The sequence below is a fragment of the Heteronotia binoei genome, chromosome 9, assembly GCF_032191835.1.
Source record: "Heteronotia binoei isolate CCM8104 ecotype False Entrance Well chromosome 9, APGP_CSIRO_Hbin_v1, whole genome shotgun sequence".
In the NCBI taxonomy this organism is placed as follows: Eukaryota; Metazoa; Chordata; class Lepidosauria; order Squamata; family Gekkonidae; genus Heteronotia; species Heteronotia binoei.
The window spans coordinates 5,279,053-5,298,374 of NC_083231.1; the positions used below are offsets into that span (position 1 = coordinate 5,279,053).

Sequence of the window (19,322 nt, forward strand, 5' to 3'; positions counted from 1 at the left end):
ACAGCAGTGTGTCTGTACTTCCACTTCTGTGAAAAGAGCTTTTTGTCAGTTTGGCTGTGGTTAAAATTTCAAGAAGGTCCTATGGAAAGAGAAGCTAAGAAAAGGCCAAAGGGTGGAAACCTACCTGGGATGATATCCCAGAACATAAAGATCCCAGAGGACAGAGCCCAGTGTCTGGAGACAGATGCTTCTAAATGGGTTCTCCCTCCCGCCTAAAGGCGGAACCTCTTCTGAAACACCTCCTGACCCCAGAGGAGTGGAAGAAAGTCAGGACTTTGCTTTGGAGAGCAAGTATTTGGGAGAAGGAGCAAGTGGGCTATATAACACCCACAGAGGCCACACTGGTAGGGTTGCCGGCCCCCAGGTGGCTAAGCCAAGAGTATCACAGTAAGAAGCAAATCCAACACACCCCAAAAAACTGTGGAATGATAAAGAAACAATATTCCAACAACAGTGATACGATATCAATTACACCATTTATAAATAGAAATACTTGTAGTCAATCATCAGTTAACAACGGATCGCGTCACATAGTGCTACACACGGAGAAGGTGTAATCAGAAACAGTAACACATGCTAGCATTGCTGTTGAGGCTGCTGTGCTGCCCACTGTTGAAGAAACCATTGTTTTGAATTTGCAAAGGTTTCAACCTTGTGACTTGAAGCACTTGAGACTGTAAGGAATTGCGATGCACAGAATCATTGGAGCACTAGCACTTTAATTTCCCCGCAGGAGCAGGTGAATCGTCTTTACAGTATCTAAAGTCAGAAACGGACATGCTTATTTGAAACTCTGAACTTCTTAGTATTCTTTACTGTGATTTCCTGTTATTATAGATTGACTACAAGTATTTCTATTTACAAATGGTGCAATTGATATAGTATCACTGTTGTTGGAATATTGTTTTGTTATCATTCCACAGTTTTTTTTTGGGGGGGGGGGGGTTAGATTAACCCCCAGGTGGTGTCTGGAGATACCAGGCAACAGAAATCAGTTCGCATGGAGAAAATGGCAGCTTTAGAAAATGAACTCTCCGGTATTACACCCCATTGAAGTCTCTCCCCTCCCCAAACCCTGCCCTCCCCAAATCTCCAGGTATCTCCCAAGCCAGAGCTGGCAACCCTAGACACTAGGGACCACTTAATTAGAATGAGGCTAGGCAGAGGCATTTAAGAACATAAGAGAAGCCATGTTGGATTAGACCAATGGCTCATCCAGTCCAATACTCTGTTGGCCAAAACTCAGGTGCCATCAGGAGGTCCACAAGCAGTGCCAAAACTTCAGAAGTCCTCCCACTGTTGCCTCCCAAACACCAAGAATACAGAACATCGCTGCCCCGGACGGAGTGCTCCAGCTATGATATGTGGCTAACAGCCACTGATGGAGCTCTGCTCCACATGTTTATCCATTTCCCTCTTGAAGTTGTCTATGCTTGTAGCCACCAAACTTGGGTTTCTTTCAATGTTAATTAAAGCTGCTTTGAACAGTCCACAGTTCTGAGTGTTCAATTGGGTAGTTCTATTGTTGCTCCCATGTTCAGAGATCAGTCAGTAGATAAAGGAATGTCACATTGCTTAAGTTCACTCTATGACTATGTATGGTTCCCAACCTCCAGGTGAGGGCTGGCATTCTCTCTGAATTATGACTAATCTCCAGGTATCAGTTCCCCCGGAGATAATGGCAACTTCTGGGGGTGGATTCTATTGGCACCCAGTGTGAGATGGGCAGACATGGATATGAGGGGCACCATTGCCATGATGATGTGGTCACTTCTGGGGTGGAAACCAAAAGTGACATCACGCTGCTCTAAGAAAAACTCTGTGGTGATTCCTAGAGCAGTGTGACATCATTTTGGGGGTTTCTCTGTAACTGACCTCATGCCATGGCACCTACAGTGATTTTTTCATTAATATTTCTCCCACCAGCTGACAGAATGGTGATGGGAAGTGGGGGGTCACCAGCAGCAGGCCTGGCAGTCTTGGCTCTACAGTGTCCCTGCTGAGTTCCCTCTCCAATGCTGCTCTGCCCCCCAACCTCTGCCCCCCAATCCTGTGACTTTCAGAGTGCAAGTGAGTATGACATAAGTCACTGAATATTTTCAGAGTTATTGTCAGGAGAAGTGGATTTGCTGGGAACAGCGGCCCTGCCACAATAAAACTATCCTACTTCCCAGGCTCTTTTCCTTTTTGCAAAAGTAGGCTGGAAAAAGAAACTATGTTGAACATATGAACATATGAAGCTGCCTTATACTGAATCAGACCTTTGGTCCATCAAAGTCAGTATTGTCTTCTCAGATTGGCAGCGGCTCTCCAGGGTCTTAAGCTGAGGTTCTTCACACCTATTTGCCTGGACTTTTTTTTGGAGATGCCAGAGATTGAACCTGGGACCGTCTGCTTCCCAAGCAGATGCTCTGCCACTGAGCCACCATCCCTCCCTTATGTTGATAATCTGATCAGTATGCAAAGCTCAGTCAGAATTAAGCAGCACTTAAAACCCAGAATTTTTTAGTCACAGCTTTTCATTAAAAAGAGCAAGAGAGCAAAAGCCCTTGCAAATGTCTGCCAAAAATAACTGAAGGTATTAGAAATCCACAATAGACTTCAGTCTCTCTCTTTAGCTACCTTGACCTCACTTGATTTCCCCCTCTCTCCTGAAAATACTGTCTACTTCTTGCCACCAGCTTTTAGCACTTTCATTTCACCTTCTATAATAATGTCCAACACTTCTGCATCTTTCTTTTCTGGAGCAAGTTTGCTGTTGGGGGAGAAACTGCCTGAAAGCTGACCAGTGAAGCGGCATCAGGAAAGTTGGGGGAATCTGTGACCTGGTCCAAATGCCCTTTTCTCCTCAGGAAAGGAGGGAGTGGCTTTATGACAGCAGCAGCCATCGTTCCAATCCCTGTCTTCATCTCAGACCAATTTGTATTTCTAGCAATCATCATAATTTTCAGAAGAATGGGGGAACTGGCTGTCATTCATACAAGGCCCACATATGGGCACAATGAAATGATTTTATTAGCTGGAAAAAAAGGAAGAAACACCAATTTGGCAACCCAGGTTGAAACTATATGGATTTTGGCAGAATTGCCTGGGAGCCCAGGTCTAACCCAAATTTCTATCAAGTTATCAGGTGACAGGGCAGTTTCTTGAAGAGAAGCACATGTATGTTTTTGAGCCCAACCAGGTAATGCTTTTTTCAACTTTTTTTTTTAAAGCAGTATTGTTTCTTGATCCCATTTTATTATCTTTAAAGGGATGCTGGATCACAACTCAAATAGGAAAAAAAAGAGTAATTGAATGAGATATTTAAAGTAGTATTCTTGGAATCCACATCCATGCTGGACTCAGTTTCTGCGATCCACAAGAGTAAACCTTTTCTTACCAAAGTTTTTAGTGTTGTAAGCTGCTCTGAGCCCGCCTGCAGGACAGGGTGGGGTATAAATTGAAAATTAAATCAAATTAAATTAAAGTTGGTGGAAGCTCCAGTTGCACCCCCCACACACACACACACTTGGACAAAGATGGGAGGACTAATTTTGCACTACAGCTTTAATCCTGGTTTAACTCTGTCCCCAAACTGACATTCTACACTAGAATCAGAGAAACCAACTTTATGATTCTATGATTTTAGTGTAATGTCAGCTTGGGGACAAAGTTAAACCAGGATTAAAAGTCTAGTGCGAAACTGGTCGAGGTCAGGGGTGCCTGAATTTACCCAGATGCCACATGAAACTTTGCTTGCAGTGACTTAGGGTTTAGTGGCTTAGTATGAAAGGCTCACTTTGCATCACTGAAAGCTGCATTAGCTTAAAGACACTTGGCTAGTCTTCTCTTTGGTTCTGTGATGGAAGCAGTCATTGCGCAATAGGAAGCTGACCTAAGCAGCCAGGCATTCTATTGCTCCCTTACTTTGAGACACAGGGGTCATTTCCACACAGGTGATCTGCCCTGGGTTTAATGCTGTTGGGAAGTGTTCCCTGTCCCCCCCCCCCCCCCCCCAATCTCCATAGCATCATGGGTCTTCCCTGGCTTTTCTCTAGTCCTTCTCAAACCTGCTGTACTGTGATGTTTTTGGAACAGATAGTAGTAAAGCTGAGATGGCTGCCACATGGCTGGGACAATTTTCCAGCCAATATAGCAGGCAGTTTCCCCGCCCCTGTGCCCACAGAAGCCATTTCCTCTCACCACCACCTGAAAGGCTTTAAAAAAAAAAAGATTAATTCCCTATTGTTATATCATTATAACAATAAGGGGGTTCTGCAAATTCAGATTTTATTTTTTATGTAGCAATGTTCCCTCTAATTCCCACCCCCTACTGAGCTGAGCAGTTCACCTCCTGAGAAGAGAACTGCTGTAATAATCTTAAAATGGGCAATGGGCAGTGCAGGACTCTGCATGGCGCCAGACTGCTGCTGAGCAGGGCCTCCTGTGTTAATGAGCAGCTGCTCATGCAAACAGCTTAGAGGGAACACTGTTTACCTTCTTTCATTGCAGAGAAACAAGGGAAAGGGCATATTTCTGCAGCGGAATAGGCTAGAAACTTCATGTGTTAAGTGCTGTCAAGTCATTTCCAAATTATGAATTAATGTCCTCCAAAATGTTCTATCAATCAAGTTTATTATGGTCCAGCAAGGTTGAAAACAGATTTTAAAAGATAGTTTTTAAAACTGATACATAAAAAGTAGAAACACAAATAAAAAGAAGGTATTTGAAGCTCTGATTCATTTTTCAGCATTTAGCATTTCCTTAGAAAGTTTTGTATAAGATACAAATTTCTGACTATCTAGTCTATCTTCTTCTAAGAAGAATTTCAGGGTTAAAGTCAATATAATACTGTAGTGGCTTAAATCTGGAGAGTAATGGGATAAGTATTTGGAGTCTTTCTTCTTGATAATATTCACAGTGTAAGAGCATATGTGTAATAGACGCAACCACATTACTCGAACAAGAACAACAGCACCACTGTTGAGAAAATCTACCATGCAGAACAGTGGAGGGAAATGCATTGAACCGTGCTCTTGAAAAAGCCCATCTGTATCTCTCATAAGTAATATCTGAAAGGTATAAGGGTGCTCCTTTTTTTAAATCTCCTATAACTTAAAGGAAGTATTGCCTCATCATTTTGGTACTCTATATCAGTTAATCTTTGGGTGATTAGAGCTTTTGCTTTATTCAGCCCCATATCAAACAGGGCTTCCAGTTCCAAGCCAATCAGTTTAATTTTATCAACTATCTTTGAAGACCATATAGGATAAGGGTTGGGGGCTAACAACAAGAGAATTAGACCCTTTGGTTCAGAATGTATTCTTAACCAGTAATGTATTGCAATGTTCCCAAATTTTTAATTCAGCTTTGGACAGACCAGCTTCTGTCTAAGGATAACATTAGAAGTATATTTGGGTGCAGTAAAAGAGATCTGAGAAACTTGGACTGAACCAGTTCAAGGTTCTTGACATTAGAAGTCAGTTCCATTTGAGATCCATATAAGCGTAGAGTTAAAGATTTTGTTTGGGAGAATTCCAGTGCTGCAGTTATAAAACCTGCACCTTCTTTTCTGAAAAACCTAAAGATGGCATTAGCACGCTTTTCTGCATCATTTGCTGGTGAAATTGCATTAGCTTTGAAGTTAGCATTGTGTGTAAAACTGATTTCTAAATATTGAAAGTCCTTAACTTGGTCTACGATCTTCTCATTCATTTTCAAATTAGTTTTCTTGAAATGTCTACTTAAGTGTATAATTTTAGATTTCAAATAATTTATAATTAGAAGTTCAACATCACATTGGTCACTAAATTTTTTAATAGTGCACTTTAGGCCAATTTTAGTTTGTGATGTACATCAATTTTAGTTTGTAGTTTGGTGTTTAGGCCTATTTTAGTTTGTGATGTTCATCAAAATTGGAACCTTTTTTCCTGCAAGAGTGGGAGCACAAACATCTGTCATATGTAGGCATGGGATCAGTGTGTTTATATAGATGTTAAATTTAAAAAGTGCTAATAGACAACCTTGTCTGACACGCTTTTGCACAAAGTATTAAGAACTTTGCCAATGTTGTCTGCATCACTGATAAGCCTGGTAACCTATGCTTCTGTGTAGTTATGTTTTTGTACTGTTACGTCTTTACACTATTATGTCTTTGGAACGATATTATAAATACTCTCTATATACCCTGGCTACAGAAGGGCCTCTCTGTAAGCCAAGATATTCCTCAGCACAGCTGTGAAGTCATCTGTTATTTGTCCAGCCAGAGACACTAACTTTCGCTTTTGTAGAAAATGAGCTAGAACTGGAGGAAGGGAGGAGTACTTGGCTGGGAATACCTTTTACCTGCTGGCCTTAAAGTCAGTTTGCTGAATCAAAGTTAGCATTTCCTTGCTGATTTCAAGTGTCTTTTCCCGATTGTCTGAATGAATCAGGATGTCATCCACATAACTGAGGACATGGTCAGGTGCAGATGGTGATAGCATTTGCACAACGTGAGCATGACAAATGCTCGGGCTAGAGTGAAAACCCTGTGGTGTCCTTTTGAAGGCATACTGGCAACCTCTGAACGTGAAGGCAAACTTATACCAGCATGAATCATGGAGCTTGATAGAATAGAATGCATTGGCCAAATCAATCACGCTATAGTATTTAGCACTTGCTGCAATGGATGTTGGAATTTCATTGTATTTTGCAACCACAGGGGCTACAACTACAGTTACCAAGTTCAGCACTCTGAAGACTACCATCATATGTCATGTGACTCCATCTGTTTTTAGGACAGGCCACAGAGGCATGTTGCAGATGGACTTCATCGGTGTTATGATGTCCCACTTGAGAAGTCCCTCAATTGTTTTGCCTATTCCTGCCTCCGCTACTGCCAGATACTTTTTTTTAAGAGGGGATCTCATCTGTCTATGAGTTTCAAGAATGCCTCTTGCCATGAATTTCGTCTCAGGACTGTTATGTGATGATGTAACCTCACTGGGTCCAGCTTGGCTTATTATTATTGTATTTCTGCATGCTTGGTCAGTCATGTCTGCACCTGACAAAGTAACCACTTCTGCGCTGAGAAAGAGAACACAATGGTACTAAGGTCATTCTGTGTTATCTGACTCTCAGAGAATGTACTTTCATTTCTTTCTCATTGATGCTACTAGGAATGCTTATAAGGAGGATGGAGGGGTGCTGCAGTTGGTAGATTTTGGTGCTTAGCATTTTGAATGTATAATGGATGGACCCAAGCCTATATCCAGGGGAGCTGAGGCCTTGAGCTTCAGTTTCAGCAAAGGGAATTTTGCTCACTGTACCTGTCTATTATCATGTAATAAACTTACTATGAAAAATCCTGAGAAGTGTCTATTGGTGAGGACTGTGCAGAACTTGACAAATAGTACACAAAAAAATTTGACCTATCCACACTCTGCCTTGTCTTTTACCCAGACATCGGGAAACTCTGTGACTCATGGATTGGGTTCAACCGGTTTCAGAGGTAAAGGTATCTTAAGGATTACACAGCAATGGATTGCATTGATCTCCTTTGACCCTCCTTTGATTTGCCACAGAAGCCCATTAGCAAGGTCTATGATGGTACTGTGTTCTTGAAGGAATGGTGTTCCTAAAAGTCTCTGGTCTTCCTTCTGTTCCCCCCACCCCAGCTTGTACATGTGGACAAAGGGAACCCAATAGATATTGTTCATCTTTACTTCCAGAAAGCTTTTGATAAAGTTCCTCATCAAAGGCTCCTAAGTAAGCTCAATAGCCATGGGGTAAAAGGACCTCTTGTGGATCAAAAACTGGCTAATTAACAGGAAGCAGAGAGTGAGTATAAATGGGTGATTTTCGCAGTGGAAGATGGTAAGCAGTGAGGTGCCACAGGGCTCAGTACTGAGTCCCATGCTCTTTAACTTGTTCATTAATGATTTGGAGCTGGGAGTAAGCAGTGAAGTGGCTAAGTTTGCGAATGACACTAAATTGTTCAGGGTGGTGAGAACCAGAGAGGATAGTGAGGCACTCCAAAGGGTTAGGGTTGAGGCTGGGTGACTGGGTGTCAACATGGCAAATGAGGTTCAATGTGGCCAAGCGCAAGGTAATGCACTTTGGGGCCAAAAATCCTAACTATAAATACAAGTTGATGGGGTGTGAACTGGAGGAGACTGACAAGAGAGAGATCTTGAGGTCGTGGTAGATAACTCACTGAAAATGTCAAGACAGTGTGCGATTGCAATAAAAAAGGCCAACGCCATGCTGGGAATTATTAGGAAGGGAATTGAAAACATATCAGCCAGTATCATAATGCCCCTGTATAAATTGATGGTGCGGTCTCATTTGGAATACTGTGCACAATTCTGGTCACTGCACCTCAAAAAGGATATTATAGCATTGGAAAAAGTCCAGAAAAGGGCAACTAGAATGATTAAAGGGTTGGAACACTTTCCCTATGAAGAAAGGTTAAAACGCTTGGGGATCTTTAGCTTGGAGAAATGTCGACTGCGGGGTGACATGATAGAGGTTTACAAGATTATGCATGGGATGGAGAAAGGAGAGAAAGAAGTACTTTTCTCCCTTTCTCACAATACAAGAACTCGTGGGCATTCAATGAAATTGCTGAGCAGTCAGGTTAAAATGGATAAAAGGAAGTACTTCTTCACCCAAAGGGTGATTAACATGTTTCCTTGTTTAGAGGTCCAGGGGTGTCAGCAATGGCTTTGGAATCATGTGGTTTCCACAGTCCATGATTCCTTGAGTCATCAAGTGTGTTGACCAGTTTTGCATAAAATGGACTCATGGGCGCAGTCTGAGTTTCCCATTCTGGGCTTATGGGAGTTTGGGATTTTACTTCTTCTGGTACTGTTTCCTCCTCCAAAGCTTGGGGATTGGTGAGAGATTATTGGGATGCACCAAGGCGATAAGCGCCTCGCACATGCCTAGTTTCTGTCTCAACTCATTGATTTCCTTGTGGCAAGCATCATGGTTGGTATCCTGTTGCACAGTTTTATGCTTTTCAACTAAGAAAGTGGCCACTGTCTTGGTGTCAGCCAATTGAGACTTCAAGGCTGCAATTTGGTGCTTGGAGGCTTTGGCTTGCTTTAGAGATTCCTCCAGTTTTTGCTGATGAGCTAAGGCAGTGGCTGCTGTGGTTTGCTCGTCCACTAGATAGTTTATTCCTTCTGTCCTCAACCTTTCCACTTCCTTTTTCATAATATCTATCTTGGCTGTTGCCTCTTCATATTTTTCCAACATGTCAGATGCAAATGGAGAGGAGGCGGCTGAGAGGTGATATGATCACCGTCTTCAAGTACTTGAAGGGCTGCCACATAGAGGATGGTGCAGAATTGTTTTCTGTGGCCCCAGAAGGTAGGACCAGAACCAATGGGTTGAAATGAAATCAAAGGAGTTTTCAGCTCATCATTAGGAAGAACTTCCTGACTGTTAGAGCAATTCCTCGGTGGAACAGGTCCAGATCGCAAGTTGTGGATCGTGCAGTGCCAAGTATTCTGTCGACTTCCTCCAAGCTGAGCGGGACGAAGCAATCCAGAGTTAAATCAGAAGACACGCATTGGGCCTCGAGTTCGCTTACTGCATCTAAATTGGCAGGGCAGTCGTCCACTGAGGTACGGGCTTGGTTGTCATCAGTACGCTGATGATACCCAGCTCTATCTATTGATGGACGGCCGGACTGGCGATGTCCCTATAAATTTGGACCAGGCATTACAGGCCGTGGCTGACTGGCTCAGGCTGAGTGGGCTGAAGTTGAATCCGGCGAAGACTGAGGTCCTTTGCGTGGGCCGGGGCGGACCAGGAGGGGAGATCACCCTACCGGCTTTTGACGGTGCGCCACTGATACCAGTGCGCAGGGTCAAGAGCCTGGGAGTGCTACTGGAATCCTCTTTATCAATGGAGGCCCAGATAGCTGCCACGGCCAGATCTGCCTTCTTCCACCTCAAGAGGGCGAGGCAGTTGGCTCCCTTCTTGGAACGCAGCAACCTAGCAACTGTGATCCACACAACGGTCACCTCGAAACTAGACTACTGCAATGCCCTCTACATGGGGCTGCCCTTATGCCGAACACGGAAACTTCAGGTAGTGCAGAACGCGGTGGCCAGGCTGCTGCTGGGACTACCTCGGTGGGAACACGTGCAGTCTGGGCTGCGGGATCTGCACTGGCTGCCGGTTGTGTACCGTGTTCGCTATAAGGTGCTGGTTATCACCTTTAAAGCCCTATATGGCCGAGGACCTGCCTACCTCAGGGACTGCCTCTCCCCATATGTTCTCCAGAGAGCACTGAGATCTAGCTCCCAAAACCTCTTAAAAATCCCTGGGCCAAGAGAGGCTAGACTGAAGACAACCAGGGAGCAAGCCTTTTCAGCAATGGCCCCTCGATGGTGGAATCAACTTCCAGAGATGGTGCGAGCCCTGCGGGACCTGAACCAGTTCCGCAGGGCTTGCAAAACCTCTCTGTTTCAGCTTGCCTTTGGGACAGAACCTGGTTAAACGGATCTGTAGCCATCCCGCCATCCTGTACATGATCACGATCTATTGCACTTTATAGCACCGTTTTATCCATCTAACTAACTATGTGATTGAATTTGTAACTGAATTGTATTTTAAAATTGTTTGTTTTATATTGTATTTTATTTATATCACGGTGTTCCGTGTCTGTGAGCCGCCCTGAGCCCGCCATTGCCGGGGGAGAGCGGGATATAAAAATAAATTTATCTTATCTTATTTAGAATTCCACTGGTAATTGTTTTAGGGTCCTCCATAAAGCTAGCCTATGAAATATCATGGAGGACCAAGGTCTATTAACTCTGTTATTCTTTCCCCCTCCCACTTCTTGCTTTATTGCTTGCAAAGTAGAAGTACAGAGAAACGAAACTAACTTGAGAAAGAGTAATCAGCACCTTCCCATACATTCCTGTTAGGGAGTGTGGCACATCTGGGGAAAGCATTTATGATAGTTTATGTGTGAGAGCACATCCCTCGCCCCCACCTTTTGGAATCCTTTTGAAGTATGCCTTAAAAGTATTGTATCAATGTATCTTTAGCATCACTCTCAAGAATATGTTACACTGAAAGTATCGGTCTATCAATAAACGTAGTTTTGTATCAAACCTGACTCGTCATTGAAACCGCATGCTTGACACAGGCTTCCTCAGGAGGTGGTGGGCTCTCCTTTCTTGGAGGTTTTTAAACAGAGGCTAGATGGTCATCTGACAACAAAGCGGATCCTGTGAATTTGGGGGGGCGGTATTTGTGAATTTGTGCAGGGGGTTGGACTAGATGACCCTGGAGGTCCCTTCCAATGCTATGATTCTATGAAATGACACTGAGTCTTTCAGGGCTATGTACAAGCCCCATATAGGCAGTAATTGTTTCTTGGTTCTGCTGGGTTTAGTTTTCTCACATATGTCATCAAAGGCATCTGTGAGAATGCTCAGGGAATCAGGAAGTGACCAAATTCCCAGAACTTCCCCCTTGTTTTGACAGCCATTAGATCAACTTATCCAAGTTGGACTCCTGTCGCAGCATGAACATGGCTGCAGTGATGTAAGTCGCAAGCTGGTTGTTACTGGAGTGAAGGGGGGTGCTTGGCAGAGTGCCTTCTTTGGCAGTCTCATGCAAAGGTGTACCTCACAGAGATCCTTCTATGGAGCACTCCTGCCAATCGAGGTAAAGTGTATCCAACGGAGGTCCTTCTATGAAGCACTCCTGATTCATTCTGCCACAAGGAATTCTTCAGCTGGGAGGGGTACCTAGCTCCTCAGTCCAGGGACAAATTTCTAAACCTAAAAGGGGAGCCTCTTACTAAAAAAAATTTTTTTTTGCCACCTGTGGGAGTGGCCCGAGGGAGCTAAAGAAGAAACTTTCCTCGTCTCTTGTTAGATGTGACATGCAAGGCAGTGCCCTTCCCTACCATTTTGCTGAAGCTGTGTAGGAGCTCCTACAGGACGAGTTTTCTCTGGTCGTGGAGGTGCTGGCTTTGTTTACAGGGCTCATTCGCTCCACCTCAAGCCAGAGAGGAAAAGGGAAATGACCTATAGGGGATTTTATATGTGCCCTACATGTGTGTAGGTGCAATGTTTCCTAGCTGGAGACCCTGGCCTTGGATCCCAACCACATAGTTCCAAAAACAGGGATGGTTTCCGAGTGAAACAGGATTCCCAGGAACTTCATGGATCGGCCACTGGCAATCAGACTATACTCAGGGATCGGGATGAGCCCAATCTGGTGGAATAGCTGGGGTGGCTAGCCCGGGGTTATCAAACTCATTCATTATGAGGGCCAGATCTGACTTAAATGAGACCTTGTCGGGCCAGGCCATGTGTGTCATAATATGTAATGCCAGGTAGCAGAGATATAAACTTTATAAAGGACAGAGACAAACACATTTAAAAAAAACCCCTTAAAATAAAGCATGCTTAAAACATTAGCACTCATTGATCTTAAAAGGTGCTTTCTTTGTATCTCTCCTGTGTGATCCAGGCAACTGGAAAAAGGAAACTCTGGCTTTTTCCTTCCTTCCCTCCCCAGGGGACCAGGATGGGGGAGAAGCCCTGGCCAATAGAAGAAAAAGTAGTGCTGCTGTGCAATTGAGAGAGCCTAGCAAAACCAGCTGTGATGCAGAAGGAAGGGAGAGGGAGACGGAAGCAGATGCCCTGATAGGAACCAAATCAGGCCCCCGGGCCACCATGTTTGACACCCCTGCTCTAGAATGTTTCTATTTAGTGGCTTAAAGCATCACCTCATCATCTTTTTTTTATAAAATAGATCTGGAAATTGCACTACCTCCCCAAATCCCACCAAGATGACCCAGTATGTCAGGGCATTGATCCAGACAATACAAATGAAGACATGGTGTGTTTTAATCTGTGGTCTGGTATTCAATCTCCGTGCATTTGGCTTACCCAAATTGGCTTGACTTATCTCTCCTTCATTGCTTCATGATGGGGTCACCATCATGTCACAGCTGACCTATGGTGACCCTGTGGAGTTTTCAAGGCAAGAGACATTCAGAAGCGGTTTGCCGTTGCCTGCCTTCCTATGTTCCTTGGTGGTTTCCCATCTGCATACTAGCCAGGGCCGACTCTGCTTAGATTCTGAGATCTGATGAGATTGGGCTGTCTTCATCAGGGTAGGTTAATGAGGACTGTTTAACAACCTTATGTTCTTATAATAATATCAAGACCCCATGCCAGGCAATAATGCAGAGCTCTCAATATGATAACTACTCTGTTTAAGGGTACGTCCACTGTAGGGAGTGGGGGAAGGAAGAGGAGAAGAAAAGAGCTTTTGTGTTCTCATCTTTGAGCTGAAGGAACTTTGCCGATGGCACATATACAACCTGTGCTGTATCAGCTGTACTGGCTTCCCAGTGGAATGTTGAGTCAAGTTCAAGTTTTTGGTATTGACCTATAAGGCCTTAACCAACATATCTATAGCGACCAACATATCTACAGAACCATCTCTTCCATTACGATTCCAGAAGGGCATTGTGCTCTCAGGTTAACAACTTGCTAGTGGTCCCCGGAGCAATTAAGACTGGAAAGAAGAAACAGATAGCAAGACACAGCGTAGATAAATGTAAAATTTACTTCTGTGGCTCCTAATAAAGATTCAAGTCATTATAAAATGCTGAGAAAGTTGTACCGAAACTGCCTGTTACCAGAAGGCATGATGTTCGTTTGCTGTAGATTTCAGTCTTCATCTGTACTTGTGGAAGTGACTTCCCTGTTGAGTGAATTTTATCAGTTCTTATGGACTGTTTGACTGCTTGAAAAAGTTCACCATGGGAGCAAGAAAGAGTGGGTGCTAAAAGCTCCAAAAGTGGTTAAGTGTGCGGACTCTTACCTGGGAGAACTGGGTTGATTCCCCACTCCTCCAGTTGCACCTGCTGGAATGGCCTTGGGTCGGCCATAGCTCTGGCAGAGGTTGCCCTTGAAAGGGCAGTTGCTGTGAGAGTCCTCTCAGCCCCACCCACCTCACACGGTGTCTGTTGTGGGGGAGGAAAATAAAGGAGATTGTGAGGCGCTCTGAGACTCTTGAGATTCAGAGTGGAGGACGGGATATAAATCCAATACCACCTTCTTTCACTCTTTTTCACGAAGAGGAAGGGAGGATTTCTCATGGGACTGTGTTCTATTATTGTATGGATGTAAATAATGGTCAAATAAACATTGTTACTATATGTTATAGATTAAAGTGTGTGTAAAATGTTTATATAATATTTGGGGACTCACTGCGCTCCTATATTTCAGCTGTTGTGTTTATTAGTCGCAATTGCTGCTGAAACCCTATTCTGTATTGGTCCCTGAGTCTACAGCAGGCTCATTGAGAGGGAGAGGGTGGCATGCATGTGACTTGGCCACCGCAGCTAGCAGGAACTTCCAGCAGGCCCTTGGGGTAAGAGGAGGGAGGGGGCGAGTAGCCACAGGAGCCCACCATCCAAGAGTCTCTTGGCTCTCCAACAACCTTATTTGTTGGACACCCAGGGGAGGAAGGAGGGTGTGTGTGGCATGAGCCCACAGTCCAAGGGCCTCCAACAGGGCCAAATTATAGCTCATCTCAAGAAATCAATTCCCCTGGATGCAAAGGATGCTTTGGAGGGTAGACTGGATTCTCGCATTCTACTCTACTGAGATCCCTGTCCTCCCCCAGGCGCCATCCACAAATCTCCTGGATTTTCCCAACCTGGATTTTGCAACCTATTCCTCCATCTCCCCCACCCCCGAGGCCAGCGGGACATGGAAACCCTAACCTGGTGAAGGAGGGGCAAAGGATTCAGCCCATGTGAGGGGGATGGAGAAAGGGACTTTCTTTGTGACTCCTCCAAATTAGAGGTCTATTTTCTAGTGATCCATCAGGCCCCCTCCCCACCCCCAGTCTCCCTTCCAAACAAAGAGGCCAGGTCTCTTGTCATTGGAGGCATGCAGACACTCAGAGACATCAGGCTGGGTCCTGGTTTTATTTGTACAACTTCAGTCTTCTAAAGTCTGTCATTGTGGAGAGAGCTTTCCTGTCTTTCAGCTGCCAGTTTTCCTTGGGACTCTGAAAGACTTTTTGTCACTTGGTGGTTTGCATTTGAGTAGTATGGATTTATTGTTTATTAGTGTATTTCTGTAATTTTGCCATACGCGTTCAATGGTTTATGAGTCTTCCTGTATTTTCATAAGCTACGCAGCATTCTGGATTATATATAGCTATTACTAGCCTTATTAATTTTTCTTGTGTTTCCTGCTATTTCTCTGGATATTGGTCTGCCACCCCACCCCCCTGCCCTCTGCAGCGGCTTTGTAATGCCAGCTTCTCTTGAATTGACCAGCCCAGCTTACTTATCTGCTGCCTGCCTCACAAAGCAACCTGCAGTTTTGCCATCCTTGGGCACAATGAGTTCTTCTCTCTCTCTCCAACGCTGGTTGTCATCTGCCCTTCTATCATTAAGTTTTTCATAAACACGTGCACCATTTTGGGAAATCCCAACCGCCTCTCCTCTCTTTCTGTCCATTTTTAAAGTGTGTAGGACCGACTAGCCAGATTCTGGTGGCCTTGTTCAGTGTGAAAGGGAATGGCTCAATTAGGAGTGGAAATTAGTGTTTCAAGGCTGGTAATTCAGTGAACTAAATCTTCTCCTAGATTAAGCCTCCAGTGCTGACTGTGAGAGAGGTTTCAGCTTGAGGAGTGCCATCAAAACTAAGATTAGAAATAGGCTAAGTACAGATCACCTGAAAAACTTAATGAGGATTAAACTGCACATGTCTAGTGGGAATAATATTGACAGTGTTTTCAAGTTCTGGAAAACAGAAAGGAAGAAGAGAGAGGTTGCATTAAAATATGTTCTGTAATTTGACTTGATTCTGTTTCCACTTGTGATATTTACTGATTTCAATAGATTCAGCAAGTAGTCATGTTGGTCTGAAACAATAAAACAAAGTTTGATTCTAGTGGCACCTCTCATACCAACAGAGTTTGTCTTAACAAAATTAAACTTTGTTGGTCTTAAAGGTGCCACTGAACTCAAACTGATTTCAATAAAGAGCAAGAACAAAAAACGGAAAAACATCAAGCATGAAAACAACAAACAATAGTTTAACTTCACTGGTTTATTTTAAGCATTGCCTTTCATGTCATATAATTTATACTTTTTCTCTGAAATATTCTAGCAATATCTGTAAAAGGACATCTGTATACATAGTTGCACTAGTTTACGGAAATATACCATTCACAAGAATATAGGCATCTAGTAGATCTCTATCTTAATTTTTGCAAAGTGTGTGGTCTCAGACATCCAGACCTTGGCTAGCCAAGGAAACTGCCCGCTGCTTGTTGACTCACAAATGGGTAGTAAGTGGTCAGAATCTCTAACTGCATGAGAGAAACGTTCACAAAACAACACACCTATGGAAAGGCAGAATAACTGCCAAAGGAGATAAATACAAAAAATGGGGGGGGGGGATTCATTGAATTGTACACATTGAGCTTCTAGGAGAGGTAACTTTTCTCGACATGGGCTCCTGGCTGTAGTTTACAATATCTGCCTTCACCACCCTCTGTCATAAAGAGAGAGAGAAAGAGAACAGGTTATAGTGAGAGAATCCAAAGGAAACACCGTTCCAAAGTGCTGGTAAAGCATTTCATATGCTAATGGCTCGCTCTGGAAGATAGAGACCTGACTATGAAATATGGAGCATTCAAAAGAAAGAGCTAGTCAGAAGGAGTGCATGAGTCTGTCCTCTTTTCCTGGAAATCATGCATAAAGATTACGGTATGTCTTGATACTAATTCTAAATAAATCCCTTGATTCTAAATGAGGGGGAAAGTGTTCTTGTAACATATCCTGTTGGATTCTTTAGGGCAGTGTGCTAAAATCTTGAAATTTGATTTCTGATGCAAAGAGCGGGGTCTGAGGAGTAAAAAAACCCACCCTTTTTAAAATATCGCTTTTAATTGGCCTTTGGCTTTTTTTGGGGGGGGGGGGGGTTGCACATGTTCACAGTCCCAGGAGTGCAGCTATTTCAACACAGTTTCTTCCTCTTTCAAATACCAGTCAGCCAGCAAGCAACGTGCAAGCAAGAGAATCCCACTTAGCAAGCAGCCTGAGCTGGCTCCATGACTGCACTCCATGGTCCACGCTTTCAAACAGAAGAGGGAACGGCTCTATCGCCACTTGCCTTGCCGTGCGGCACCGCCAGTTACACTGCCTGCCAGCACTGTGGGGCACACATTTCTCCCAGTCTCACTTTTGCTAAATGCTAGTTCTGCTTCAGCTGAAGCAAAATATGGACAAGGAAGCATATTCCAATGTGCCCTCAAATGAGGAGCCCCATCTACACTCTGCCCCATTTAGTCAAATATGCATGACTGGACAGGAAGAGCTAAGCGTTGCCCTGGCAACACCAGAACCCCCCCTCCTTACACCCCCAGTGACACCTCCTCCATGAGCCTGCTCCGGCGGGGAGGGCGGGATACAAATAAAAAATTGTTGTTGTTGTTGTTGAAGGTGGCAAAAATAAATAAATAAACTCTCCAGGATCCTTGGCCAAACTGGCCTGGAGAAAAATTGATGCCTGACCCCGAAGAGGTGAACAGCATTCCCTGGGCATGTAAGAAAGGGGCATGAGAACTAAGCCCTGATGCAGCCCTTCCTCTCCTCCTTCTCATGATCTGCCTAAGTTCACAGGATCAAGTTCACAGATGTTAGTTGTAACATGGGTACACAAGAAGAAAGGCTTAATACACTGCCTTGTCTATTTATGAAGCATTTTGACCTAATTCATATGAAGGATGCTGACAAGATTCCGGGATCTGTGAATGTTATTTGTACCTTGGAACCCTGCCTATCCCGGCATCTAAAATCACTCAAGGGCCACATTAACTAACCCTTCCAATCTAGGGACTATGGCATACTACTGTGCATAGCTTGCTGTAAGTAGGATCCTACTACGTAACTTCTGAATCGTTTAATGTGTCTTGTTAATACTTGCGCTTTGCTTCAATTCTGGGTTTTTTTAGATTTAAAGTTTGCTCCAGACGTCTCCAATCCTAATCCTGTTTCATTGTTTACTGCATGTCCCATCCTGGCAATTGTACTGACTCACTTGGTGAATCCACCTTGAGTGAGAAAGCTGAACTATAATGCAAATAAATGAAGCAATGCAGAAAGCTTCACACATACGGGTGTTCCCCTATGCCATCCTAGGAGTCATCCCTGAAATTTGGCAATTAATTTAATTCATATATTAAGAAGCACTTCCCAGTTAACCACAAAGAGGGAACAGAGTGGGGAGAATCCCTGAGTAGCTCACGGGAAGGCCTAAGAGTTTCAGCCCAGCTGTCCTGCCTTTAAGTCTATAAACACAGGTCTTTCACCCCATGTTAATCTCATGTAAACCCTCGCAAAATCAGGTGGAAATTATAGGTAACTGAAGCCTCAGTGAATTCAGTGGGACTTTGGTCTAGTTTTCCTTCCAGATCAAGGAGAGAACATTTGATTGCATTATTCTCTATCCCTTGCAAAAGCAAAAATCCAAACGACATACAGTACAACAGTTACTATTTCATATACATAAAACAGTAACACTGAATCGTTTTACTGTACCACCTGACCTACTGCACTGAACAGATTTTACTCTGACAGTTGGGCAAGTTGGCCTGTTGGTTATCATCTTCAGGATACTTCACTAGTTCTGCCCTGACAACATGCTTGCAGCCATTTGCCAAACAGACGACCGACAGCAAGGTGGTGAGTTGGAAAACAAAACAAAAAAGACAAAAAGAGAGAGAGAGATGAACAGTTAGGAAAGGAAAAGTGATCCACACAAATGAACAGGAACAACAAACAGAAGCCACCATGTTCCAGATACCACACAGAGTGGACACATATCCTAGTATACCTCCCATGCACCACCCTCGGTAGGTTGAACAAGGCATGCTAAACATTCCATCCTGCAAGTGAGAGCTGTGACTATCTGCTCTACAACCTTTTTAGTGGTGTCCCCTATGGTGGAATGGCATCCCAGTCGATATCAAAAAGGCTTACTTGTTGGTGCTTTCTAAAAGGTAGTCAAAGGCACACCTATTCAGGCACCCGCTCCTTGATTTTAATGGGAAAGTTGGAACATCTGAGTCAAGTGGCACTTTTAAGACCAACAAAGTTTGTTTCTAGGTGTGAGCACACATGAAAGAATTAAACTTTGTTGGTCTTAAAGGTGCCACTGACGCAAACTTTGTTCTATTGCTTCAGACCAACATGGCTACCTACCTCAATCTATCTTAACTGGAAAATTAGTTAACCATGTTCTGAAATCTCCCCAGCTGAAATCCAAGTGAAATCCAAGTGGAGA

General features: G+C 43.8%; 1 protein-coding gene across 3 annotated transcripts in view; it reads right to left on the minus strand.

Annotated features, from left to right (window-relative positions):
• Positions 1-16,065: 16,065 nt before the first annotated feature.
• Positions 16,066-19,322, minus strand: part of RAB28 (RAB28, member RAS oncogene family) — a 92,588-nt gene continuing 89,331 nt past the window's right edge. The window contains exons 7-8 of one of the 3 annotated variants that reach the window (XM_060246176.1): positions 18,581-18,681; positions 16,413-16,529 (exon numbers count right to left, since the gene is read on the minus strand). In XM_060246176.1, coding sequence (XP_060102159.1) covers positions 18,586-18,681 — 96 coding nt within the window. In that variant the 3' untranslated portion in view covers positions 16,413-16,529; positions 18,581-18,585. Of the gene's footprint in view, positions 16,530-18,580; positions 18,682-19,322 lie in introns of all 3 variants that reach the window. The other 2 variants (XM_060246177.1, XM_060246178.1) reach the window with 2 other exon arrangements.